Source organism: Indicator indicator, chromosome 31 (genome assembly GCF_027791375.1).
Source record: "Indicator indicator isolate 239-I01 chromosome 31, UM_Iind_1.1, whole genome shotgun sequence".
In the NCBI taxonomy this organism is placed as follows: domain Eukaryota; kingdom Metazoa; phylum Chordata; class Aves; order Piciformes; family Indicatoridae; genus Indicator; species Indicator indicator.
Genome location: NC_072040.1, coordinates 11,516,601 through 11,543,911, shown reverse-complemented (window position 1 = coordinate 11,543,911; position 27,311 = coordinate 11,516,601). Strand labels below are relative to the sequence as shown.

The 27,311-nt window shown below is 51.5% G+C and overlaps 2 protein-coding genes across 2 annotated transcripts in view; one reads left to right on the top strand and one right to left on the bottom strand.

The window, feature by feature from the left end:
* Positions 1–27,311, bottom strand: part of YES1 (YES proto-oncogene 1, Src family tyrosine kinase) — a 62,850-nt gene that overhangs the window by 20,675 nt on the left and 14,864 nt on the right. Inside the window, exon 2 of the mRNA XM_054394703.1 lies at positions 9,505–9,777. Coding sequence (XP_054250678.1) covers positions 9,505–9,769 — 265 coding nt within the window. The 5' untranslated portion in view covers positions 9,770–9,777. The remainder of the gene's footprint in view (positions 1–9,504; positions 9,778–27,311) is intronic.
* On the top strand, positions 25,127–25,947 carry LOC128977186 (tubulin polyglutamylase complex subunit 2-like). Its single transcript, XM_054394667.1, is given in 4 exon segments — positions 25,127–25,140; positions 25,229–25,335; positions 25,429–25,888; positions 25,890–25,947. Coding segments are annotated over 4 exon segments (639 nt in total).

The window sequence follows — 27,311 nt, the reverse complement described above, 5'->3', positions numbered from 1 at the left end:
CCACTACTCAAAACAAAGCTGGGCCAGTCGGAGTTCTCGGCTTCCTTGCTGGGCTCTTCTGGCTGGAGGTAACACACTGACCTGGGTGAGCTGAGTTAACAGCCTCTCTGCTTCTTAACTTCTCTGCCTTCTACCAGGGGGGTCTAGGGGGGAGGCCCCTTGGGAGGTCCCCTCAGGGGAAGCAAAGGTTGTGCTTTTCTGTTGATTGTATATATTTGTAAGTGTTGTGAATTTTTGTCTATTTGTACATATCCATTGCATTTCATCATAGATTGTAGATCTGCTTGTAAATACAGCCTGCATTTGCTTCCAGACTGAGCTAGCCTGGTTACTGTCAGTGGGGGGGATTTCAGCTCTCACACTGATACACAGATCTGAAATGTACCTTCCACCCCACCCATCTTCTCAGGCCCAGCTCTGCTACCTCCTCTTTCACAGTGACACAGAGAATGGGGGTTGTGATGACCTTTTGCTCTTGTTTCTACTGCTCCTTCCTCCTGAGGGGCAAAGCTCCTTACAGTCCTCCTCTGCTGCCATGTGGCAGCCCTCCCATGAAAGACAGTCCTCCCAGAACCTCTCCTACCAGCAGGGATTCCCTCTGCAGGTGGTGATCTTTAGATTGGAAGGGGAAAGAACCAGGCTTGCTGGAGACAAGCCTGGAACACCTGTGGGATGCTGTGATGGCTCCACTGCTATCCCAGGGGAGGTAGAGGACAGTGGGCCATGTGATGAGGAGGATGCAAGGGCTGTTGATGAGCCAGGACTCACAGCAGTGCCTGGGAGGGATCAAGCAGGGAGCAGACCCCACACAAAGGTCCCCAGGTGAAGGGTGTCTGTCAGTGCATGGAGCATTGGAAACAGGCAAGAAGTGCTGGAAGCTCTAGTCCAGCAGGGAAACTATGGTATCATTGCCCTGATGGAACATGGTGGGATGAATCCCATAGCTGGAGTGCTGTGGTAGACAACTATAGGCTCTCCAAAAGGGACAGGCCCAGAAGGAGAGGCAGTGAGAAGCCCTGTGTGCCAGGGAGGGCCTGGGCTGTCAGAAGCATGATGATGAAGGTGATGATAGGGTTGGATGATTGTGGGTAAGAGCCAGGGGAAAGGCCAATGGGGCAGATGTCACGATGGGGCTCTGCTAGACCACCCAACCAGGACAAGGAGGTTGATGAAGTGTTTTATAGGTGCCTGGGGAAGCTCTCAGAATCACCAGCCCTTGTCTTTGTGATGGTTTTCAATATACCAGATACCTCCTGGAAATACAACACAGTAGGCAGGAAGCATCCCAGGGGTTCTTGGAGTGCATGGAAGAGAACTTCCTAACACAGCTGGTGAATGAGCCAATGAGGGAGGGCGGGAAGGCTCTCTACTACACCTGCTGCTTGTAAACTGAGAAGGACTGGTAGGAGATGTATAGGCTGGTGGCTGTCTGGGACAAAGTGACATGAGATGGTGGAGCTTTCACTTTTTAGTGAAGATAGAAGGGGAGTAAATAAAACAACAGCCTTGGACTTCTGGAGGGTAGGCTTTGCCTTGTTTAGGAGATTGGTTGATGGCAACCCTTGGGAGGCAGTCCTGAAGGACAAGGCAATCCAGGCAGGCTGGACATTCCTCAAGAGGAAAATCCTCAAGGCACAGGAACAGGCTGTCCCTGTGCATTGACAGATGAGTCAGCAGGGCAGAGAGTGGCTTGGCTAAGCAGAGAGCTTTGGGTAGAGCTCAGGAAGCAAAGGAGAGGCTTTGGGGCAGGCAGCTCAGGAAGAGTACGAGACTCTTGCAAGGATCTGTAGGGAGAAAATTAGAAAGGCCAAAGTTCAACACAAACTCAATCTGGCCAGCATCATTACAGGGAATAAAAAGAGCTTTTATAAGGATGTTAACAGGAAAAGAAGAGCTGGGCAGAACCTCCACCTGGGTACAGGAGGAAATCTGGTGACCAAGGACAAGGAGCAGGCTCAGCTGCTGAACCGCTGCTTTGCTTCAGTGTTTGCCAATGATCCCCAACTGCTGCAGTAGGAGTCAGCCCCTGGAACTGGAAGATGTTGTTCTTCCCCTGATTCAGGGCCACTGGGTGACAAATGAAGGCAGGAACCCTGCTGCTGTGTAGCAACGAAATTCCAGAAATGCTGAGAACAGAGAGTCTCAGAAGTCCTCCCAGAAGTCCTTTGATGCTGTGATGCAGAATCCCCAGTATTACAGAGTCTCAGAGGGTCTTTAACAGCAGAAGTCCTGGAAGCCCTTAACAGACAAAGCAGCTAACAGCAGAGTCCTGAGCATATCCCTAGCAGCATCCCTACGCCAAAGCCCTAACCAAGATCCCTGACCCCAGTAACTACTGCTCAGAGTGGCAGTTTAAATTCTCTTTGTTATCAATCTCTTCAACCAGTAAAACCCAAACACATCTATAAGCTACAATCTTTTCCCAATGAGAGGTGCCAGCATGTCCAGGAGGTGGCTTCTGCAGCATGTTCCAATCAAAGGGTGCCAATGTGAGGATGTTGTTCTTGGCACACATGGAATGTGATTGTTTTGCTCTATGCAGCTGAGGAATTGGTCAGCTAAGGAATCTTGCACTCTGCACATGTCCAGCAGCTGCCCTCACAAGAGGAAGTCAGGGACGGGGAGCAGGAAGCAGCCCCCGCAATCCAGGAGGAAATGATCAGTGACTTGTTGTGCCACTTAGATGTGCACAAGTCTGTGGGTCAGGATGGGATCCAGCCAGGGGTACTTCAGGAGCTGGCAGCTGTGCTCACCAAGCTGCTCACCATTATGTCACCAATCCTGGCACACAGGGGAGGTCCCAGCTGATGGGAGGCCAGTAAATGTGATACCATCTGCAAGAGATGGAAAGATAATCCAGGGAACTACAGGCCTGGCAGTCTGAGCTGGGTACCAGGGAAGGTCATGGGGCAGGGCACACTGAGTGCCATCACAGGGCACACACAAGACACCTAGGGGATCAGGGCCAGGCAGCAGGGGGTTATGAAAGGCAGCTCCTGCCTGCCTGACCTGATCTCCTACAGTGAGATGACCTGGCTAGGGGATGAGGGAAGGGCCTGGACATTGTCTGCCTGGACTTCAGCAAAGCCTTGGACACTGCCCCAGCATTCTCCTACCAAAACTCCTGGCACAAGACTTGGGTAAGTGCCCTCTGCCCTGTGTCAAAACCTGGCTGATGGCCAGGCCCAGAGAGTGGTGGGAATGGAGCTGAACCTGCCTGGGTCCCAGACACCAACGGTGTTCCCCCAGGCCTCACTACTGGGGCCTGTCCTCTTTCATGTCTGCATCAATGATCTGGGTGAGGGCATTGAGGCAGCATCAATAGTTTGTAGATGGTACCAAGCTGGGTGATAGAGGGTAGGGAAGCTTTGCAGTGGGATCTGGACAGGTGAGATCCATGGGCCAAGGCTCACTGGATGAAGTTCAACAAGGTTAAGAGCCAGGTCCTGCACCTGGGTCACAACAACCTCATGGTGAGCTACAGAACTGGGGATGTGGGGGTAGGAAGTTGCCACTCAAGAGAAGGACCTGGGGGTGTTGGTTGGCAGTCACTGACCATGAGCCAGCAGTGCCCAGGTGGCCAAGAAAGCCAAAGGCATCCTGGCTTGGGTCAGAAGCAGGGTGGGCAGCAGGGACAGGAGGTGACCATCCCCCTGTGCTCAGCACTGGGGAGGCCACACCTCGAGTGCTGTGTTCAGCTCTGGACCCTTCACTGCAGGAAGGACACTGAGGGTCTGGAACCTGTCCAGAGAAGGGCAATGAGGCTGGAGAAGGGCCTGGAGCCCCTGGGCTAGAGGAGGGGCTGAGGGAACTGGGGGTGTTCACGCTGGAGAAGAGGAGGCTGAGGGAGACCTCAGTGCTCTCTACAGCTTCCTGAAGGGAGGTTGGAGTGAGGAGGGAGCAGCCTCTGCTCCTTGGTGGCAAGGGACAGGAGCAGAGGAAATGGTTCCAAGCTGCACCAGGGGAGGTTCAGGCTGGGTGCTAGGAAATATTTCTGCACTGGAAGGGATCTCAAACATTGGAGTGGTCTGCCCAGGGCAGTGCTGGAGTCACCATGCTGAGGGTGTTCCAGCAGCTGTGGACCTGGTGCTCAGGGACATGGTTTGGTGTTGACCCTGCAGTGCTGGGTCTTGGGTTGGACTGGATGAGCTTGGAGGTCTCTTCCAACTGGATGTGTTCTGTGATTCTGTGATCCTTGCAACAACAGACTGCTCCAGCTGGGGCTTCCCTCAGAGCTGTGGACTTCTTCAGGACCAGTGCCCTGCTCCAGTGTGGGCTCCTCCACAGGCTGCAGGCAGGATTCTTCTCCACCACTGATCTCTAGGGGTTGCAAGGGCTCAGCTGCCATCTCCCCAAGGGCCACAGGGCAACAGCTGCTCCAGCAATGCCTCCCTGCTCCTTCCTCACTGCCCTGGGCATCCACATGGCTCCAGCAGGATCCATTCCTCTCCAGAACTAAAGAGCTCCCCAAACAAGTAGCTTTCTGCTCTTCAACGGTATCAGAGGTGCTGATTGGCCTGGCCTTGGTGGGTCCAGCCTGCAGGTGGGGGAGCTTCTCCTTAGAGGAGACATGCCAGTAGCCCCCTCCCCTGCTACCAAAACCCAGGCACCAACCCAACACAGAAAAACACTGAGACTGGTGAAGGAGATGCAGATTTCAGGCATGAAACAATAAGAATAAATTCTGCTGCTAGTTCATCTCTGAATATGTTCACCCAACGCAGAGATCCAGAGCTGGCATAGGGTTCTGAGGAAGGACAAATGCTCACTGGAATTATTTCTTCATAGCTTCCTCCAAAAGCAGGGCAGGTGATCACTGCCTGAAGGCCTGTACTCAGCTGGGGTAGGGTTCATTTTCTTCACAAGAGGCTGGAGGGCCCACAGCCAGGACAGCTGAGTCAGCCCAAGGGGTGCTCCCTACCATCCAGTCATGTCACCTGCCTGCTATAGGAGGAGGCTGGCACAGCTGGGCACAGCTGAGCACAGCAGGGCTCAAGCTCTGAGTGCCATGTGGGTGAGGTGAGTGCTGGTGGTCGCTGTCACTTGGTTCTCTGTGGCACTTTCTGTGCTACTGTCCTTACTGCTGATGTTTGTCCTTTCTTTGCACCGTTCTGGTAAACTCCTGATGTCAGCTTGAGAGCTTTTGCAAATTGGTCCCAATTTCTCCTTCCCATCACACTGGGTGGAAGGGTGGGAGGACAGTTGTGTGTCTCTGGATGGGCTTAAAATCATAGAATTGTTTTGTTTGGAAGAGACCTTCAAGAACATTAAGTCCAACCTTCAACCTGGCACCACCATGGCCATTAAACAGTGTCCCCAGGCGCCAGGGCCACAGGTTTCTGGAACACCTCCAAAGGGCACTGGTTGCCATAGAGATGTGGAGAGGCCTGGCAGATGACTCCATCACTGCCAACAGTCACCCAGGCAGTGCCCTGCGCTCACAGTACTGGGAGCAACCACTGCATGGTGGGAAAGCTGCCCTGTGCCCCATGACACAGCCTGGAACACTTCCCTGGGCCCCGGGACACAGGGCTCATGGTGACATGGCACCCCTGAGACCTGCCTCAGACACTGGCACAGCTTCACAGACACCTGGCCCACAGAGATGGCCTTGGGGGCAGGGGGATTCACAGCTCCCATCCTGCACCAGCCCTTGGAAAACCAAAGGACACAGCAGGCTGCTAACCAACTGCACAGAGAGCAACAGGAGGCAGGACATATCCAGCACAAGTCATCTGCTGAGCTCACCCCAGCGACCTGCCAGTGGAGCTGGCCTGCCCAGCCCAAACTGCAGCTGCTGCAGAAGGGACAGAATCCCTCTGGTGCCCGTGGAGAACAGCTCAGGATGGGCAGGGCCAGTCCTGCTTCAGGCGAAGGCAAAGCCATCCATGGGTACCTAGGAGCACCTGCTGGGTGCTGCATGAGGATGGAGAGATCCAATCTGTACTGCAAGGGATTTCATTTGGGTGAGCACAGGTAATGCCTTAACCTGCATGCTGCTGACTGTTAGCTACCTTCTGGGCATGCCAGAGATGGTACAGGACAAGGAGTGGATGATAGCCTAGGTTTGGCTAGGATAAGAGGCCTTTGTTCAGGAAGGAGGGTGGGGGGAACACAGCCAGGATAGCGTGGACAGCCCAGTACAAAGAGGAAAGCCTGGACAGGCAAAACAACCCAGGACAACCCAGGACAGCCCAGGACAAGCAGCTGAGCCAGCCAATGGCATGCTTGATCCCATGAACATGATGGCTGCTGTACTGGGGGGAGGTGGGGGCTGGTGAGGGTGGGCATGACAGCTGTGTGGGTGGTTAAGGGGGTCCTGTTCTATGTCACTCAGGTTTATCTGTCATTTTCTTTACTACTCCAGTCATTCCTGTTTTGTAGATTCATAGAATGGTTTGGGTTGGAAGGGATCTTAAGGCTCATCCAGTTCCAGGCCCCTGCCATGGGCAGGGACACCTCCCACCAGCCCAGCTTGCTCAAGGCCTCGTCCAGCCTGGCCTGGAACACCTCCAGGGAGGGGGCAGCCACAGCCTCCCTGGGCAACCTGTGCCAGTGTCTCACCACTCTCACTGCAAAGAATTTCTTCCTCATCTCCAGTCTCAATCTCTCCTCTCCCAGCTCAAAGCCATTGTCCCTCATCCTGACACTCCCAGCCCTTGTCAAAAGTCCCTCCCCAGCTCTCCTGGAGCCCCTTCAGGTACTGCAAGGCTGCTCTGAGGTCTCCCTGGAGCCTTCTCTTCTCCAGCCTGAACAGCCCCAATTCTCCCACTCTGTCCCCACAGGGGAGCTTCTCCAGCCCTCTCATCATCTTGGTGGCTTCCTCTGGACCCTCTCCAGCAGCTCCAGGTCCTTCTTGTGCTGGGGGCCCCAGAACTGGAGGCAGTGCTGCAGGTGGGGTCTGAGCAGAGCAGAGCAGAGGGGCAGAATCCCCTCCCTGTGCTGCTGCTCTCCCTGCTCTGGATGCAGCTCAGCACACAGCTGGCTCTGGGCTGCCAGGGACCATTGCTGGCTCCTGGGGACTTTGTCACCAACTGACACCCCCAAGGCCTTCTCCTCCAGGCTGCTCTCAGCCACTCCTCACCCAGCCTGGATTTGTGCTTGGGATTGCTCTGACTCAGCTGCAGGACCTTGCCCTTGGCCTTGTTGAACTTCATGAGGCTGCCTTGGGCCCAGCTCTGCAGCCTGCCCAGGGCCCTCTGGATGGATCCTTCTCTCCAGAGTGTCACCACCCAGCTTGGTGTCATCTCAGACTTGCTGAGGGAGCCTCAATGCCACTGCCCTTCTCACTGACAAAGGTGTTAGCCAGCACTGGTCCCACTATGAGCCCTGAGGGACACCACTTGCCACTGGTCTCCATTTGAGCCATGGACCACAACTCTCTGAGTGCAGCCATCCAGCCAATTCCTGATCCAGCCAGTGGCCACCCCTCCAGTCCATGCTGTTCCAGTTTGGTGACCAGGATGTCTGTGGGACAGGGTCAATGTTTTTGTACAAGCCCAGGGAGATGCCATCAGTTGCTGTTCCCTTGTCCACTGATGCTGTGACTCCATCACAGGCCACCAAGCTCACCAGGCAGGGTTTGCCCTTGCTGAAGCCCTGCTGGTTACCACCAGTCACCTCTGCTTCATTTCCCATAGGCCTTAGCAAGGCCCTTAGGGGGATCTGCTCCACGACCTTGCCAGGCACAGAGGCCAGACTGGCTGGCCTGGAGTCGCTGGGCTCTTCCTTCTTTCCCTTGTTGGAGATGGGGCTGATGCCTCCCCCTTTCCAGTCAGCAGGGACTTCACCAGACTGCGGGCACCTTTCAATTCCTTCCCTTGCTCTTTGTATTGCTCTGTTAAATTCTCCTTTTCTCAACATAAGGGGGGTTGCATTTTGCTCACGAATTCTCCTTCCCATCCTGCTGGGGTGGAGGGACATAGTTTAGTGTTGACCCTTCAGTGCTGGGTCAAGGGCTGGGTTGCATGAGTTTGGAGGTCTCTTCCAGCCAGATGTTCTCTGTGATCCTGTGAGGGGTAGCTGTGTGCATGGCTGTGTGGGGCCTGGTTGGGCATAGAGCCACACCACCTAACAATTCCTCTTTGGCCTCTGGAATTGCCTGATGGCAAAGCCACACAGGCTTATCAGTGATCCCAAATTTCTGGCTTTTAAAAGATTTTGAGCACCACCAAAACAAAGCAAACAGGTAAGGACTGCAACTGTGCTAACGTTAGAGGCTTGTGGAGACCCCAGAGTTAGAGTAATAGGGAATCATCGAGCATGTGTAGGGAAATGTCTGTGCAAAGCCTCCACAACTACTCTCTCCTCTGCTTCTCTCAAAGAAAGAACAAATCACAGCTTCCTGCACACCCTGCAATGAGCCATGTGCACGGGGTCAATGCTTTTCTAAGGATGTTTTAAGACTCTGCACTAGAGGTAAGTTTACAACATCCAGTGTGCAGATGAGTTTAAAATGCTGCATCTTCAGAGACTCTCTCTCAGCTAAGAGCTCAATTCTATTTGGGCATTTTCTGCTTGGGTGTTAAACTGACCACCACCCCTGAGAGCCCTGCTCCTTTGTTTCCCACAGCAGACAGAACACAGTGCAGAACCTGGTCAGCTTTAGAGACTAAGAGATTCAGTGTTACAAATTAACTTACAGCTAAGACGTCTGAAGATCAGTTTCCAAAGTCCATTTCCTGAAGTGGTTTTCATTTTGCATCTCTCTCCACATTTTAAAGCTCTTATCCCACATGCATCCATTCAGCAGCTTACATTTCCTAACACGATACTAGCAACCATTTCCCTTACTGCCTTTAGGAAGCCTTCAATTTCTCTGGGATCCTAAAATCACTTTCAAAACACAAATGCCAAGACATCTAACCCCCCCCCCCCCAAGACCCAGGTACTAGTGAACATTGGATGAACTATCTGAGCAGCAGAGATACTGAACATCAGAAATCCCTAAAAGGCAGCTGAATAAGACTTTTAAGCTTTCCTAACAGCAACAACATTAATAGAAGGACACAGAACTGCCAGAGCGAGTCCAGAGGATCCAAGGGCTGGACCACCTCTGCCATGAGGCCAGGCTGAGGGAGCTGGGGGTGTTCAGCCTGGAGAAGAGAAGACTCCAGGGGGACCTTAGAGCTGCCTGCCAGTACCTGAAGGAATCCTACAGGAAGGCTGCAGAGGGACTTTTCATGAAGGTGTCCACAGACAGGACAAGAGGGAATAGTTTGGAGCTGAGGCAGAGCAGGGTTAGACTGGAGCTGAGAAAGAGGTTCTTCAGTATGATGACTGTGAGACTCTGGCACAGGCTGCCCAGGGAGGCTGTGGCTGCCTTCTCCCTGGGGGTGTTCAAGGCCAGTTTGGATGAGGCCTTGGGCAACCAAGTTCCAGTTGAGAGGTATCCCTGCCCATGGCAGAGGTGTTGGAGGAGATGACCTCTGAGGTCTCTTCCAGCCTGAGCCATGCTGTGACTCTATGAATGACAGTAACAGCATCATTTCATGTAACACTTACCTGTTAAAGTACTAGGATATGGACTTGGCACAGCTGAAAATGAAGAGGATGCTCCTCCAAAGGGTGTCATTCCTGAGGGTCCTCCAAAAGGAGTCATGGAATGACTGTTAAAGTTCACTGCTGATCCCTTTACTGATGGTGACTGTGATGCCTGGCTGGAGTCTGACCCAAAGTGGCTCACGTGGGCAATGACAGGCTCTGGAGCATTGTCACTTCTGTACTTCATGCCTGGACCTTTATCTTCTTTGCTTTTAATGCACCCCATGGCTGCTTCTGTGAGAATGAAAGAAAAAAAATGAGTTCACCTCCACCTTGTGAGTTTTGCTAACACACAAGACTCCCCAGATAAGATTGGTTTTGCACCCCCAACCAGCCCCCCGCCACTGCTGCCTCCTTGCAAGCAGAAGGGTTCCAGAGCAAAACCCAAGTCACTCACAGAGCAGAGATGACCTAAATATGTATGTCCCTTTACAACATCACACCCCAACAGCACATGTGGGTTGTTGTTCATCCCAGCTCCCTGCTGGACTGTAAATGGTGAAAAAGAGAAAAGAAGCAAACAACAGAAGGAGAAGAACAAACAGACAAATCCAGAGCCAGTGCCACCATGAAAATGAGTGAGGCACTCTTGCTTCCCTTCACACCTGTGCAGTAGGGCTGTGCCATGCTGCTGCTGTTACAGCTGGGACCTTTAAAGATGAAGTTTCTACCCACTTCCAGTCCCTCAAACAAAATTCACAAAGCCTGGGACAGCCACAGGGCAGGGTTAGGATTTAAGAGTTTCATTAAAGATTTTGAACCACAGAATTGTTTTGCTTGGAAAAGACCTTTAAGACTGAGTAACCTTCAACCCAACACCACCAGGGCCACTAAACCCTGTCCCCAAGTGCCATGGCCACAGGTTTCTGGAACACCTTCAGAGACAGAGACTCCACCACCTCCCTGGGCAGCTTCTTCCAATCCCTGACCACTCCTGCAGCAAAGACATTTTTCCCTCATCTCCAACCTAACCCTCCCCTGGCACCCTCCAGGCCATTTCCTCTCCTTCTATCACCTGAGACTAGGGAGCAGAGCCCAACCCCCACCTGACTGCAGCCTCCTCTCAGGAGCTGTAGAGAGCAATGAGGTCTCCCTCAGCCTCCTCTTCTCCACACCAAACACCCCCAGCTCCCTCAGCTGCTCGTCCACAGTCCTGTTCTCCAGACCTTTCCCCAGCTTCGCTACCCTTCTCTGGATGCTCTTCAGCACCTCAATGTCCTTCTTGTAGTAAGACAACTTCTTGGCCACCTGGGCACACCCTAGCTCATGTTCAGCTGCTGTCACCCAACACCCCCAAGGCTTTCTCTGCTAGGCACTTTCCAGACACTCTGCCCCAAGCCTGGAGTGTTCATGGGGCTGTTGTGACCTAAGTGCCTGCACTTGGCCCTTGGCCTTGTTGAAGCTCATACAGCTGACCTCAGCCCATGGATTCCTGCCTTTGGCTGCTAGTGAAGTACCACCAGGCTCTGAGTGTGCATGGAGCAGAGAAAGAGCAGTGGGCTGGCACTTGAGGCTCAGCAGCAACACTGCTCCCTTACTGCTGGCTTTGGGTCAACTGGGAAAAGGCTGGGAAGACTTCAGGAGGAGTCAATACAGGGGGAAGGGCAGAGAAGCAAGGGGGAGGGGCAGAGAAGAGGGAGGGGCAGAGAAGGGGGAGGGGCAGAGAAGGGGGAGGGGCAGAGAAGGGGAGGGGCAGAGAAGCAGGGGGGAAGGGCAGAGAAGCAGGGGGGAAGGGCAGAGAAGCAGGGGGAGGGGCAGAGAAGCAGGGGGAGGGGCAGAGAAGCAGGAGGGAGGGGCAGAGCAGCGGGGGGGAGGGGCAGAGCAGCGGGGGGGAGGGGCAGAGCAGCGGGGGGGAGGGGCAGAGCAGCGGGGGGGAGGGGCAGAGCAGCGGGGGGGAGGGGCAGAGAAGCGGGGGGGAGGGGCAGAGAAGCAGGGGGGACAGGCAGAGAAGCAAGAGGGACGGGCAGAGAAGCAGGGGGGAATGGGCAGAGAAGCAGGGGGGACGGGCAGAGAAGCAGGGGGGATGGGCAGAGAAGGGCCTGAATTCCTTCTGCAGAAACAGCATCCAACCTCTCCTTAGCTTCTGCCCTCCCCAGCCACCTCACTGCTGCTGTAATCTTCTTTCAGGGGTTAAAGAGATTAAGAGAGATTCAATCAGCACTCCAAGAGAAAGGCAGGAAGAAGCAGGCTGTTTCAGAGTTCTTTGATAACTGCACAGCCACAAAACAAGAGCAAGGAAGCAAATCCCTCAAACTTGACAAGTTAAAATGACTAAAATACTGTGGGTGCACTGCTGGGAGGGACTGGATGCATGAGGGGAGGGAGAGGAGTGAGTGAGGGGACACTCGGTGCCTTAGCACTGAGCCTTGCAGTAAATGACTGGGTGAAATAAAACAACCAACCAAAGAGAACCCAAGGCTGTGAGCAGCTGGTGTGCAAAGATGGATATAAGCATTCTGGAGCTGCATTTGTTACCAAAATTGTGACTGACAGATGTGCAGCTGCTCTGACCAGCCCTTGCCTGACCAGCAACAACATATGAAGGAAGACATTTCTGACATGAAATGCAGAGCTCATGGAGGACTGAACCCTCTATAGAAGCAGATACAGAGAGGTTCCTGGGTGCTCTGCAGAAGTGCAGAGTATGTGAGTCATAAGCTACTGACTGCTGTCTGAAGCAAACCACTCCAGGCATTGCAGCAGCTTGTTCTTTGACACCAAGACTCTCTTGTTGGCTCTGATAACTACACCCACATTTGGTGTGGGGTTACAAGTCACCTTACTTGGAGGTCTATCAAGAAACCATGTTCTGAAAGGCAGGGACTGAAAGCACAGACGTCTTGTTCTGCTTTCTAGATGAAATCATTCTGTGTTAAAATCACAGAACATGAGGGGTTGGAAGGGACCTCCAGAGATCATCCAATCCAAGCCCCCTGCCACAGCAAGGTCACCCAGGGCAGGTCACACAGGAACACATCCAGGTGGGCTTTGAATGTCTCCAGAAAAAGAGGCTCCACAACTTCTCTGAGCAGTCTACTCCAGGGCTCCAGCACCCTCACAGTGACAGTTTTCCCTTCTGTTCCCACGGCACCTCCTCTGCTCCAGCTTGCCCCCAGTGTCTCTTGTGCTGTCCTTGGACATCCCTGAGCAGAGCCTGGCTCCAGCCCTGCACATCTTTATCCTCAGCAATGAGGGCAGCCCTCAGGCTCCTCTGCCCCAAGCTACAGAGCCCCAGCTCCCTCAGCCTGGCCTCATAGGGAGATGTTCCAGAGAAGGGTAGTGAGGCTGGAGAAGGGCTTGGAGCACCTGGGCTATGAGGAAGGGCTGAGGGAGCTGGGGGTGTTCAGGCTGGAAAAGAGGAGGCTGAGGGAGATCTCATTGCTCTCCACAGCTCCTTGAGACAGGTGCACTCCCTGGACAGCAGCACTCTGTGCTGGGTTAGGAACTGGCTGGAGGGCCGAGCCCAGAGAGTGGTGGTGAATGGTGCCACATCCAGCTGGCAGCCTGTCACTAGTGGTGTCCCCCAGGGATCAGTGCTGGGCCCCATCCTGTTCAATAACTTTATTGATGATCTGGATGAGGGGATTGAGTCCATCATCAGTCAGTTTGCAGATGACACCAAGTTAGAAGCAGGTGTTGATCTGTTGGAGGGTAGAAGGGCTCTGCAGAGGGACCTTGACAGGCTGGACAGATGGGCAGAGTCTAACAGGATGAGATTGAACAAGGCCAAGTTCCAGGTTCTACACTTCAGCCACAACAACCCCAGGCAGAGCTACAGGCTGGGGACACAGTGGCTGGAGAGCAGCCAGGCAGAGAGGGACCTGGGGGTGCTGGGTAACAGCAGCTGAACATGAGCCAGCAGTGTGCCCAGGTGGCCAAGAGAGCCAATGGCATCCTGGCCTGCATCAGGAACAGTGTGGCCAGCAGGAGCAGGGAAGGCATCCTGCCCTGTGCTCAGCACTGGTTAAGCTACACCTTGAGTGCTGTGTCCAGTTCTGGGCCCCTCAGTTCAAGAGAGATGGTGAGATGCTGGAAGGTGTCCAGAGAAGGGTAACAAAGCTGGGGAGGGGTCTGGAGCACAGCCCTGTGAGGAGAGGCTGAGGGAGCTGGGGGTGTTTAGCCTGGAGAAGAGGAGGCTCAGGGGTGACCTCATTGCTGTCTACAACTACCTGAAGGGAGGTTGTAGCCAGGAGGGGGTTGGGCTCTTCTCCCAGGCAACCAGCACCAGAACAAGAGGACACAGTCTCAAGCTGTGCAGGGGAAGTTTAGGCTTGATTTTAGAAGTTCTTCCCAGAAAGAGAGATTGGAATGGGCTGCCCAGGGAGGTGTTGGGGTCAACATCCATGGAGGTGTTTAAGAAAAGACTGAATGAGGCACTTCGTGCCATGGTCTAGTTGATTAGATAGGGTTGGGTGATAGGTTGGACTGGATGATCTTGGAGGTCTCTTCCAACGTGGTTAATTCTGTGATTCTGCAGGGAGGTTGGAGTGAGGAGGGGACAGCCTCTGCTCCTTGGTGGCAAGTGACAGAAGCAGAGGAAATGGTTCCAAGCTGCACCAGGGGAGGCTCAGGCTGGGTGATAGGAAATACTGGAAGGGTTCTCAAACCTTGGAATGGTCTGCCCAGGGCAGTGCTGGAGTCACCATCTCTGGGGGTGTTCCAGCAGCTGTAGACCTGGTGCTTAGGGACATGGTTTGGTGTTGACCCTGCAGTGCTGGGTCGAGGGTTGGAGAACAGGAGCTTGGAAGTCTTCCTGCAGATGTCTTCTGCTATTCTATTCTCTTTTCTTTTTTTTTTTTTTACCTAAAGGAATCTCAGTTTGCCCTGTGTTCTTTGCAAAGTCTATGCCATTGCTTTCTGTAGTTGTTCTCACGTGCTGTAGTTTTTATTTTACAAGCTGTCATAAATTGCAAAGTTTGCTCATTTCACCAGGACCAACCAAGGGCTTTTTGAAGAATGAGTTCTCCTGGATTCAGTTTAAATACCATGAATATAAGGAGCCCTGCCAGGGTCTGTGTCATTATGCATTTAAAGTGCAACTGACACAACCTTGGAATTAACGATCTCACGAGAAGCAAAAGGAGAAGATAATGCAAGAAGCATAAAAAACCCCAAACCATGGAAGCAAGGATGTAAATCAGTCGAACTGGAGTGTTTACCACACAGCTCTGTGCAGCTCTACGCAGAGAAGTAGCTGCAAATCAGCACTGGCAGTCCGTAGGGTGCCCATGCACTAAAAAGACATGGAAAGGAAATGAAATATTCTCTTTATCACTGCCCAATCCAATCTGAAATTTTTGATCCTAGAGACCAAACCCTGCTTCTACCATGACTGAAACGTTCTGGGGATAAAGGAAACTTTCTGGGGTTACTGCTCTGATGCTTTTGATTTTGGCAGAAGCAAAAGAAACCCCAGATGGTTTGCTAACAATGCTACAGCTCAGCAAACTTGGCACAGCAGAGGACTCCACACAAAGAAAGAAAAACCAAGCAGTATAAAAATGTCTTTTCTAGTTGGACGTTTTGTATTCCTGAGCTAAAAGCTGTTGGAGATGTTACATATCTCTGTTCCAGTTCATGGCTTTTCTGCAGGAACCACAATTTAAGATTTGCATTAACACCCAAGACTAAGCCTCCCACTGGCAGGCCTGGTTACCTGGCTGACAAGAGCACTGCAGCTGTGCCCCACCAACCTGCAGCTCAAAGTCTACAGTCAGATGAAGACTTAGCCACAAAAGAGAAGTCCTGCAGGACGTTTGTGAACCGCCACTGATGTAATTCTGTTGATGCAACATCTCACAGGATTTGCATCCTAGTGTAAGTATTGAACTCTTTCATGCTGCCTGGTGCAAGTTGGATTAATCACATCCATGAAAATAAAAATAATTATTACCAGAATATCACAACAACCTAGGATCTGAACTCTCTGTTCTAGCCAAGGTTTCTGAAAGCCCCCAGGAAGTGAGTGTTACAGAGTTACAGACAAGAGCTGAAGAAGCTGTTCCAAGCATGACTGTAGTGGCCTGACTTTTAGTGTGATACACCTGAGCAAGGCTTCCTTGCTCTGGGCAACCTGATCTAGTGGAGGATGTCCTTGCTGACTGCAGAGGGTTGGACTGGATGACCTTTGGAGGCCCCTTCCAACCCAGACCATTCTGTGATTTCTCATCAAAGCTGTTCAAGCATCTGAAAAAGCACATTGTTGTCAACCGCCTCCTTGTCTTCCAGACGTGCTCCACTTCAGCTGGGAGCTGCCCACCCTGTGGGCAAGAGAAAGCACAAAAAGGCACTGAGTGGGCAAAACAAAACAAAACCCAAACCCAAACTCAACAGCCCAAGCCCAGGTGCAGCAGGCAGAGACCCCAGCTGTGGGTAATGGATTGACAGCTTGGGAGAGCTGCTTCTAGCATCTGAAGCAGGTGAAGGTGTCAGGTTTAAACGTTTTAACTGCATTTTGAAAAGCCTCCCCACTGCTAAACAGAAATTCTGGTTTAAGGAAGTTTGTTTTCAGGCTTTACTCTGAATTTGGGGTAAGGTCAGCATACTGCTCACATCCAGAAAGAGTGGAAGAGAACTTGTGCTTCTGTACACCCAGCCAACACCTAAGGCAGGCAATGCAAAATGCACACATCCTTTATTCCAGCAGCCAAGAACATCAGGGAGAGATTCAAATAATCAGAACTGCAGAATCACTTTTCAGTGCTGAAATACAGAATCCATACACAAGAGCCCACAATTAAAATGTAGTCACAATTTCTACCCAATTTCAAACCTTTGCCACAAAAAGCCATTTTCTCTGCTAAGATGGTGCCACAGACAACACAACTCAGCTACCATCTAGACAGCACTGATGCTGCTCCCTGATGGCAATGCTGCAGTACACAGCAAGCAGAAAAGGACAATTTGGGTTGGTTTGTTTTTTTTTTTCAGTGTAATAGCTATTATTATTAATCTATAAATAATTAAAATCACCTTAAAAACTAAAAGTCTGACACATTCAAGAAGTCTGGGCAAAATGGGCTGCAAGCTTCCAGAAATCCTTATCAATCTATAATATTGTTTGTCATTTTCCCAGCTGGGCATGCAGCTGAAGTGACAATTGCATCAAGACAACAAATTCCTCTGTCAGCATGAATCCAGTTGCACCTTTGCTTAACTCATAAAGGAAAGGAAGAGTCACAGGAACTTCAAAGACGAAACAGAAAAAGCTCCTGTAATAAATGACTGGGACATTCCAGAGATCAGCAAAGGGAAGGGACCTTTTTGACTCCTCCTTTCACAGGCTCACAAAATAGTTTAGATGGGATGATACCTTCAAAGGTCATCTAGTTCCAGCCTCCATGGCTATGGGCAGGGACACCTTTCACTGATCACTTTTCTCAAAGCCCCATTCCACTTGACCTTTAACACTTCCAGTTGTGTGGCATCCACAACTTCACCAGAAAACCTGTTCCAGGGTCTCACCACGCTCATCAAAAAACACAAAGAATTATTCTCCTAATGCAAACCTTCCTCTTTCAGTTTCCAAACATCACCCCTTGTCCTGCCACAATAGGCTGCTGTGGTACTGAAAAGCTGCAAGCCCTGGAGCCTTTTCTTTCCCATGCTGAACAATTCCAGCTCAGCTCTTCACAGCAGAGGACCCTGAGCCCCAGCAGGACAGGAGGATCTGTATCTTGGGCCACCAGAGAGGCACAATTCACTGGTGACTGATCTAAAGACAGGCAGGATCTGCACAATGCAGCACTAACCCCCATGCACACAGTGAGAAGAAAGGAAAAACCAGAAGGCAGTAAGTGCCCTGGAGCAGCCTGCAGGGTTGCTGTCCATAGTACTTCAGACTCTGCCACACACTGGCTGTGGGGGGCAGGGACACTGGCCCCCAGCAAAGTCCTGCTCAGCCTTCAGTGCAGAGCTCAGCAATTGCACACAATTAGCACACAAATTGGGAGACTGACATCTTTTGCTCACACGACATCTAGTAATGAACTGGAGGCTAGAAATGGGGAGAATTATCCAGACACCCCCAGTTGTTAGAGTGCTCTGTCTCCTCTTGCATGGAAGGCAGGTCTTTGCCTGGCAATTTCTAGTTGACAAATGCTCTGCTGATGCCAGGGCTGGTGATGTGCTCCAGCTGAACTCTCCTGCAGCATGCCAGAGATGTGACTTCTGCTTTTTGTTCGAGCTGAGAACTGGTTTACACACTGGTCAGTACAAGTAAGGAGTCCACACAATGTCTGTACAGCACCCAGCTCTCTCTTAGGAGGCCCAACAACCCTTCCAGGTTGTTCCAGGTTTCCAAGCAGCAGTTCCTCTAAGCTCTGTGTGACAAACTCCTCTCCCCTGTGCTGGAGCACAGAGGTTTCTGTGACAGTGGGGTTGGGCTGATGGTTGGACTCAAAGATCTGAGAGGTCCTTTCCAACAGAAACAATTCTGTGATGCTGTGGTCTATGTAACCTGAAATGTTTTCAGTTATTTTCTAACCAGGCTGATGTGAGAAATAATTAAAAAAAACCCCTCATTTCAATGTAAACCCTTCCCCCAAACCAACAACCCTGACAGAGCTCCATCAGCCTTTGCTGTACCAAACCTTAGTGTAAGAGCATAGAAACCCAGAAGCAGTGCAGTAGCAATGAGATTGCAGTAACTGCTTTTTGATTCAGGTATAAATACAGAGGCTGCTGACAGAATGTGGTCAGTGTGATCAAGAGCATAAAGTCACCACAAATTATGACATTAAAAGCAGAGTTCCCAAAAGGAAAGAGAAAAGAGCAAGGGAGACACTGACAGGGATCAAAACGAAGAAGGAAATAAAGATCCTGCAAGCACAGCAGTGAGCAAGTACAGCAAGTACCTCAAAAGGCCACCAGCTCTTCCAGGGGCCTCCTCCAGACCAACACAATCATTAAAGGAGGGATCTGTGCTGCCTACCTTTTGGTCCTGAAAATTGTCCAGGCTGGACCATTTTACACAGGCTGCCTGTATGCCCAGCGGGGAGACACAGGCTCCTCTAGAGAAGAAATGATTTTAAAGACATTTAATTTTTTCCCCATCCCTAACATTTAACAGCATTTTAGAGCAGAAGGAACATTGTGTTATATGCACTGCTAGTCCCTGCCTTCATCCCCCCACCTCAAAAATCAAACCCGTTGGCAATAAGACTTCTGAGACAGCCCTGCAGAGCTGGATGCTCAGGAAGGAGGCAGTGGGAATCTGTCCTGCTTGGTAAGCTTCCAATCTGCCATAAAAGCAAAGCACCTTCAGAATACAAACCAGGCTACAGAGTGCTGCTTTTAAATCTCTGAATTCTATTTCATGGAAGAAACCAAAAGACTTTCATTCAATGCTGTGCCAGTCAAGAATGTCCTTAAAAAAGTTCCCTACTTTAAACTACATTTCTATGCAGTAACGGACTTCAGGTGGGATTCATCTTCCAGCTGGGACAGCCACCTGTGTGTGAGGGAACCATGCAGTGAGAGGTGCTTCTTTTTCTCCATGGCCTATAAAGGGAGCCTGCAGAGCCAGCTGACCCACAGGAAGCCACAATGCATTCACCAAGCTGTCTCCTGACAGCTAATCATAGAATCAGTCAGGGTTGGAAGGGACCACAAGGCTCATCCAGTTCCAACCCCCCTGCCATGAGCAGGGACACCTCACACTACAGCAGGTTGCTCACAGCCACATCCAGCCTGGCCTTAAACACCTCCATCTCCCTGGACAACCCATCCAGGGTCTCACCACTCTCATGGTGAAGAACTTCTTCCTCACATCCAGTCTGAATCCCCAAAATTCCAGCTTTGTTCCATTCCCCCTGTCACTACCTGGTATCTTCCCCAGTTTTCCTGTAGCCCACTTCAGATCCTGGAAGGCCACAAGAAGGTCACCTTGGAGCCTTCTCTTCTCCAGACTGAACAGCCCCAACTCTCTGTCTGTCCTCATAGGAGAGGTGCTCCAGCCCGGTGATCATCCTCATGGTCCTTCTCTGGACACCTTCCAGCATGTCCATATCCCTCTTGTAATAGGGGCTGCAGAACTGGACACAGTACTCCAGGTGGGGTCTCACCAGAGCAGAGCAGAGGAGGAGAATCACCTCCCTTGACCTGCTGGCCACACTTCTCCTGATGCAGCCCAGGATCTGGTTGGCTTTCTGGGCTGCAAGTGCACACTGACAGCTCCTGCTGAGCTTCTCCTCCACCAGCACCCTCAAGTCCCTCTCCTCAGGGCTGCTCTCCAGTCAGTCCCTGCCCAGCCTGTATTTGTGCTTGGGATTGCCTCGACCCAGCTGCAGGACCTTGCCCTTGGTCTTGTTGAACCTCATGAGTTTGGCTTGTGCCCAGCTCTGCAGCCTGTCCAGGTCCCTCTGGATGGATCCCTTCCCTCCAGCTGTCAGCAACACCACACAGCTTGGTGTCATCAGCAAACTTGCTGAGGGTGCCTCAATGCCACTGTCCATGGCACCAACAAAGATGTAGAACAAGCCTGGTCCCAGGGCTGATCCCTGAGGGACTCCACTTGTCCCTGGCCTCCACTGGGACATGGAGCCATTGACAGCCACTCTTTGGGTGCAGCCATCCAGCCAGTTCTTTATCCACTGAATGGTCCATGCAACAAACCCAGACTGCAGCAGCTTGGAGACCAGGATGTGGTGTGGGACAGTGTTGAAGGCTTTGCTCAGCTCCAGGTCAATGACATCAGTTGCTCTCCCCTCATCTATTAATGTTGTGACCTCGTCACAGAAGGCCACCAGGCTTGTCAGGCAGGATCTGCCCTTGGTGAAGCCATGCTGACTGTACCCAATCACCTCTTCATTATTCTTCTGTCTCAGCAGTGCCTCCAGGAGGATCTGCTCCATGATCTTACCAGGCACAGAGGTGAGACTGCCTGGCCTGGAGTTCCCTGGTTCTTCCTTCTTACCCTTTTTGAAAATAGGAGTTATGTTTCCCCTTTTCCAGTCAGTGGGGACTTCCCCAGGCTGCCAGGACTTTTGGAATATAATAGAGAGGGGTTTAGCAACCTCATCCCCAGTTCCCACAGCACCTGTGGGTATATCTCAGCATGGACTGGAACACTTTCAGGTAGTTCAGGTGATCACCAACCTGATCTTCACTCTCCATGGGCAGTTCTTCCTTCCAGTCCCTGTCATTATCTTCCATGACTATTCCAGGAGTGTGGCTGGAGGCCCTTGCAGTGAAGACTGAGGTAAAGAAGTCCTTGAGAACCTCAGCCTTATCCAGGTCACTTGTGACCATTTCACTGTTTCCTTTCTGAGGGGGCCCACACCTTCCCTAGGCTTCTATTTACCATTCATATACCTGTAGATATTCTTGGTGTTCCCTTTGCCCTCCCTGGCTAGATTCAATTCAAGCTGTGCTTTGGCTTTCCTAACCAGGTCTCTTGCTGCTCGGGCAGCTTCCTTATATACCTCCCATTCCAGCTGTCCTTTCCTCCACTCCTTGTAGAGCTTCCTTTTAAGTGACAGTGTGTCCAGCAGCTCCTTGCTCATCCAGGCAGGCCTCCTAGCATTCTTCCCTGCTTTTCTCTTTGTTGGTATACATTGCTCCTGGACACAGAGGAGGTGGTCCTTGAATACTGACCAGCTGTCCTGGGCCCCTCTTCCCTCTAGGGCTCTGTCCCATGGTACTCTGGCCAGCAGACCCCTGAAGGGATCAAAGTCTGCACGCCTGAAGTCCAGGGTTGTGAGATGTGCCCTCCTAGTTACCCTGAGGGTCTTAAATTCTATTGCATCATGGTCACTGCAGCCAAGGCTGTCTCTGAGCCTCACATTGGTCACCAGCCCTTCCCTGTTGGTGAGAACAAGGTCCAGCACAGCACTTTTCTTGTTGGTTCCTCTACCATTTGGAGGAGGAAGTTGTCATCTATGCAATCCAGGAACATCCTTGGTGCCTTGCTGTGTTGTCCCTCCAGCAGATGTCCGGGTGGTTGAAATCACCCATGAGGACCAGGGCTTGTGTAATGCTCCAGCTCACCCTGCACAGCCTGCCCAGTGCTTGTCTTCTACCACTGAATCACAAAACTAGGCTAGGAAAGCTCTCTGAACAAGGCAAGAAGCAGCACTGTCCTAAACTGGCACTAAAATTAGCTTCAGTGGTGTGTGAGCAGCAGCAGCCACTGTCCTCCACACATCAATTAAAATCAAAACTCCACAACTGCATGAACCTGCACACCTGTGGAACCCCTCTCTCTACACTACTTATTCCAGTTCTCCATTCTTGTATTTCAGTCACTCATTTAATACCACAGAAAGTATTTTCCCTTATCCTACAGCTGCTTAGTTTCTTCAAAATTGGTTGGTGGAAGCCTGTGTCAAACACCCATGGGAATTCACAGTCTCACAGTTTATCAGAGCTTGGAAGGGACTTCAAGAGATCAGGTCCAACCCTCCTGCCAAAGCAGGATCACCTAGGATAGTCTGCACAGGAATGCATCCAGGCAGGGTTTGAAAGTCTCTAGAGAGGGAGACTCCACAACCCTCCTGGGCAGCCTGCTCCAGGGCTCTGTCACCCTCACTGTAGAGAAGTTTCTCCTCATGTTGAGGTGAAATCTTCTATGTTCTATTTTGAACCCATTGTTCCTTGTCCTATCACTGTGTACCACCCAAAAGAGCCTGGCCCCCTCCTCCTGACACCTACCCTACACATATTGATAGACATTGATCAGATTCCTCTCAGTCTTCTCTTCTCCAGACTAAACACCCCCAGGGCTCTCAGTCTCTCTTCCCAGGGGAGATGCTCAAGTCCCCTAAGCATCCTCATGGCTCTCTGTTGGATTCTCTCCAGCAGGTCTCTGTCTCTCTTGAACTGGGGAGCCCAAAACTGGACAAGTATCCAAGGTGAGACCTAACCTGGAGTACTGTGTCCAGCTATGGCACCACCAACACAAGAGAGACATGGACCTGATGGAGAGGGTCCAGAAGAGGCCACAAAGATAACCACAGGGCTGGAGAACCTCTGCTGTGGGTACAGGCTGAGGGAGTTGGGGCTGCTCAGCCTGGAGAAGAGAAAGCTCCAGGGAGACGTCAGAGCAGCATTTCAATATCTACAGGGAGGCTAGGGAAGGACTGTTCAGAAAGGCCTCTGGTGATAGGACAAGGAGCAATGGTTTAAAACTGGAGCAGGGGTGATTTAGGTTGGACATCAGAAAGAAGTTCTGCACAATGAGAGTGGTGAAATACTGGAACAGGTTGCGCAAGGATGTGGTTGAGGCCCCCCTCAGAGACATTCAAGATAAGACTTGCTGTGGTCTGGGGTAGCCTGATCTAGTTGGAGGTGTCCCTGCTGCCTGCAGTGGGGTTGGACAAGGTGACCTTTGAGGGTTCCTTCCACCCCAATGCATTCTGTGATCTGTCTCTGTCAGGTCTCTCTTATCCATGTAAGAGTAAGTAACAAGTAAATTTCAACACAATCCCAGTGAGTTTGTAAAGCCTGGCAGCAAGCTGTGAGCAAGCACTCAGCTCCCCCTCACCATACTGTGTTCATCCAAACTGTCTCCAGCATCTCCTGGGCTGCTGTAGTCAGCACATCTGTCAACCTCACTGACCTGTGGCTTCCTACATATCTCCTGAAGCCTTTGATAAAAACAAAAACCACTCCAACATAAAATCAGTGTCACATCAGACACATCAGTGTCACAATCAGACATTTATGAGCGACCAGACACAACTTTGTCTTGAACTCAAGGTTGTCTCTCTTGCTTTACAGCAGGATCCTTGCTGGCTGTCTGGAAAGCTGCACTTCCAGATGCCAGGCAAACCTCTCCAGAAGTTGTGTGCTTTGCTTTGCTTCCTTCCTTAAAAGTTTCAGGCACCAGCTTTTGGAAGATCCCTGCACGGTGAAGACTGACTGTAACTAAGACCACAGACATTTAGTCGTATTGAAAAGCTGCACTGGGAGAGGGACCTGGGGGTGCTGGTTGGCAGTCACTGACCGTGAGCCAGCAGTGCCCAGGTGGCCAAGAAAGCCAAAGGCATCCTGGCTTGGGTCAGAAGCAGGGTGGGCAGCAGGGACAGGAGGTGACCATCCCCCTGAGGTCAGCACTGGGGAGGCCACACCTGGAGTGCTGTGTTCAGCTCTGGGCCCCTCACTGCAGGAAGGACACTGAGGGGCTGGAACCTGTCCAGAGAAGGGCAATGAGGCTGGAGAAGGGCCTGGAGCCCCTGGGCTAGAGGAGGGGCTGAGGGAGCTGGGGGTGTTCAGGCTGGAGGAGAGGAGGCTGAGGGAGACCTCAGTGCTCTCTACAGCTCCCTGAAGGGAGGTTGGAGTGAGGAGGGGGCAGCCTCTGCTCCTTGGTGGAAAGGGACAGGAGCAGAAGAAGTGGTTCCAAGCTGCCCCAGGGGAGGCTCAGGCTGGATGCTAGGAAATATTTCTGCACTGGAAGGGGTCTCAAACTTTGGAATGGTCTGCCCAGGGCAGTGCTGGAGTCACCATCCCTGGGGGTGTGCCCCTGGGGGTGTGCCAGCAGCTGTGGACCTGGTGCTTAGGGACATGGTTTGGTGTTGACCCTGCAGTGCTGGGTCTTGGGTTGGACTGGATGAGCTTGGAGGTCTCTTCCAGGTGGATGTGTTCTGTGGTTCTGTGTCAGACCTCCCTTGCCTTTCCAGTCTGTAAATGACAGGTCCATCACTGTGCTCCTGTGTGGCAGCAGCTACTCAGCCATTTAGCAGTTGTCCTAAGGAACAGCGAATCCCAAGGAGCTGGTGAAAGCAGAGCCATTCATTTACAAAGGAGGAATGGCTCAAAGGGAAGGGGAATTTCTCATGTCTTGTTAGAAACCTGGGATTGAAAACTGCTGCAGAACAGACAACCAACAGCTGGGCAACTTAAGACAAAGACTAACCCAAGCCAATTTTCAACACACCCAAAGGATTCTATCCTCACCATTTGTATGAAATTGCTATATTGCTTCAGATTTCCAAGTGCCCTCAACGTCAGGGCCAAGTTCTTCCTGCTTTTCTTCAGCATTGCATTGACTTTCATGTTACTTTCTGTTCCTAAGCCCAAAACCAGTTGAAAAGGAACAAGCCCCATCCTCCTAAACTGACCAACAGCCTTTCTGTGATGCACACTCAAATGCTACATTTCACTGTGATCATGTTTCTATTGGCAACCTGTTTAAGCAGAATCGTAGAACTATTTCTGTTGGAAGAGACCTCCAAGATCATCCAGTCCAACCAGCAACTCAACACCACCATGGCAATCAAATCCTGTCCCCAAGTGCCATGGCCACACAGCTCTTGAACACCTCCAGGCATGGGGACTTCACCTCTTCCAATCCCTGACCACTCCTGCAGCAAAGACATTTTTCCTCTCCATCTCCAACCTAACTCTCCCCTGGCACAATTTCAGGCCATTTCCTCTCCTTCCATCACCTGAGACCAGGGAGACAAGACCAACCCCCTTCTCACTGCATCCTCCTCTCAGGGAGCTGTAGAGAGCAATGAGGTCTCCCCTCAGCCTCTTCTCCACACTAAACACCCCCAGCTCCCTCAGCTGCTCCTCCACAGTCCTGTTCTCCAGACCCTTCCTCAGCTTTGCTGCCCTTCTCTGGACCTGCTCCAGCCCCTCAATGTCCTTCTTGGAGTGAGAGGCTCCAGAAGGAACCCAGGACTCAAGCTGTGGCTTCCCAAGTGCCCAGTACAGGGGTTGATCACTTCCCTAGTCCTGGCAGCCACACCACTGCTGATCCAGGCTGGGATTTAAAGAATTTCTATCTAATGATTGATGGCTTCCAGAGGAGCTGGAGTGTGAAGACTGATGATACCCCCGTGCCCCTGGGCTCCATGGTGATTCATAGCATTGCAAAGCTGTGTCAGCCTGGGGGTTCCTCTATGTACACTCTGCCTAATGCACCAACTCTCACTGACCCAGAAGATGACACAGACGAGGAAGGCAAGGAAGACAAACCAGAGAAGCCACACTTTGATTCTCGTAGTCTTACCTTTGAATTAGACTCATGCAATGGGAATGCAAAAATCTGTCTTGTTTATAAGCACACTAAACCAGTTGTCTCCCCAGACACAGAGATCTGGCTCCTGGACAGAGCTCTGTATTGGCATTTCCTCACCAAAACCTTCATAGCCTACTACTGCTTGCTCATTCCACACCTGGGTCTCCCACAGTGGCAGTATGCCTTCACCAGCTATGGGGTCAGCCCACAGGCCAAGCAATGGTTTAACATGGATAAACTCACAGCCATCAACACAGCTCTCCTCTCTGAAGACGCTGATTGCTTTGTGAACAAACCCGACCCCAATAAGGTATTCAAAAGCAAATACAAAACTCCAGTGATCAAAAAGAAATCACCCTCCCAGCTGGCAGGCTTCCAGACACACAAGCACGACCTCCTCCAAGACATCCTCACTAGCTGGGAATTCTTCAAGGAAGTGAGACCCCCAGAACTGACTCTGGAGAGCATTTGCAATAAGCTTTTATGTTCTCTGATGCAGAGTCCCAGTGGTTCAGAGCAGGTTCCTTGAGCATGAATAGATGTGCCCATGGAAAACACACTGAAGCATTTGCATGAAATACAGCCTCAATCTGCTTCAACACAGGAGCAATGTAGAGACTGGAGACTGAGAAAAAAAACCTGAGGCATTGATTTTAAAGTCCCTTCTGCTACTTGCAGGTGTACTTTCCATGGGACATGAAGGAGCTCTATAGGGAAGCTTTTGTTCCTATCAGTAAGAAAGTAAATGTAAGTCGATTTAACAGACCCATGTTGAAGTATGACGTATGAAGATATGTCCCTCTCTGGAGATATTCAAAACCCACCTGGATGCATTCCTGCATGACCTGGTATAGGTGATCCTCTCTGGCAAGGGGGTTGGACTACATGATCTTTCAAGGTCCCTTCCAACCCCTAACATTCCATGATTCTGTGTGATGCTGTTGGCCTTCTTGGCCACCTGGGCACACTGCTGGCTCATCTTCAGCTGCTGTCAACAACCACCCCCAGGTGCTTTTCTGCTGGGTGGTTTCCAGCCACTCTGCCCCAAGCATGGGGGCTTGTTGTGACCCAAGTGTTGTTCATGGGGCTGTTGTGACCCAAGTGCAGGACCCAGCCCTTGGCTTTGTTAAAGTTCACCCCACTGACCTCAGCCCATGGATCCAGTCTGCCCAGCTCCCTCTGCAGAGCCCTCCTACCCTCCACCAGATCAACACTGCCACTGGACTTAGCGCCATCTGCAAACTTACTGAGGATGCCTCGATCCCTTCACCCAGATCATTGATAAAGACATGAAAGAGAACTGGCCCTAGTGCTGAGCCCTGGGGAACACCACTGGTGACTGACTGACCACCAGCTGGGGTTAACTCCGTTTCCCAACACTCTTTGGGCCTGGTCATCCAGCATCTGCGTGTCCGAACCATAAGCAGACAGTTTCTCCAGGAGGATGCTGTGGGCACAGTGTCTGAATTCCTGTGCTACTGTTGCAGTTCCTTTGTCACCTCTGGTTGCTATCAGTCTAACTGAAATCTGCAGTTCTAACACCAACAGAGCAGCAGCATGGGATCACAAATTCACAACATTTAATCCAACAGAGGGAATAAACCAACAACATCTTATTGGGAAGAGCCCATTGTAGCAAGGGCAGCATCCACATTCTAAGTTTTGACAGCATCAAGAAGAACAAGAGGACATTCCTACAGCTGCTGAAAAGCTACCTCTCCAAATCTGAGATGAAAACACCTCACTGACTTTAAAAGCCTCTGGTGCTGCTCTGTCTTGCAGGCAGCAGAGAAGTTAATAGCAC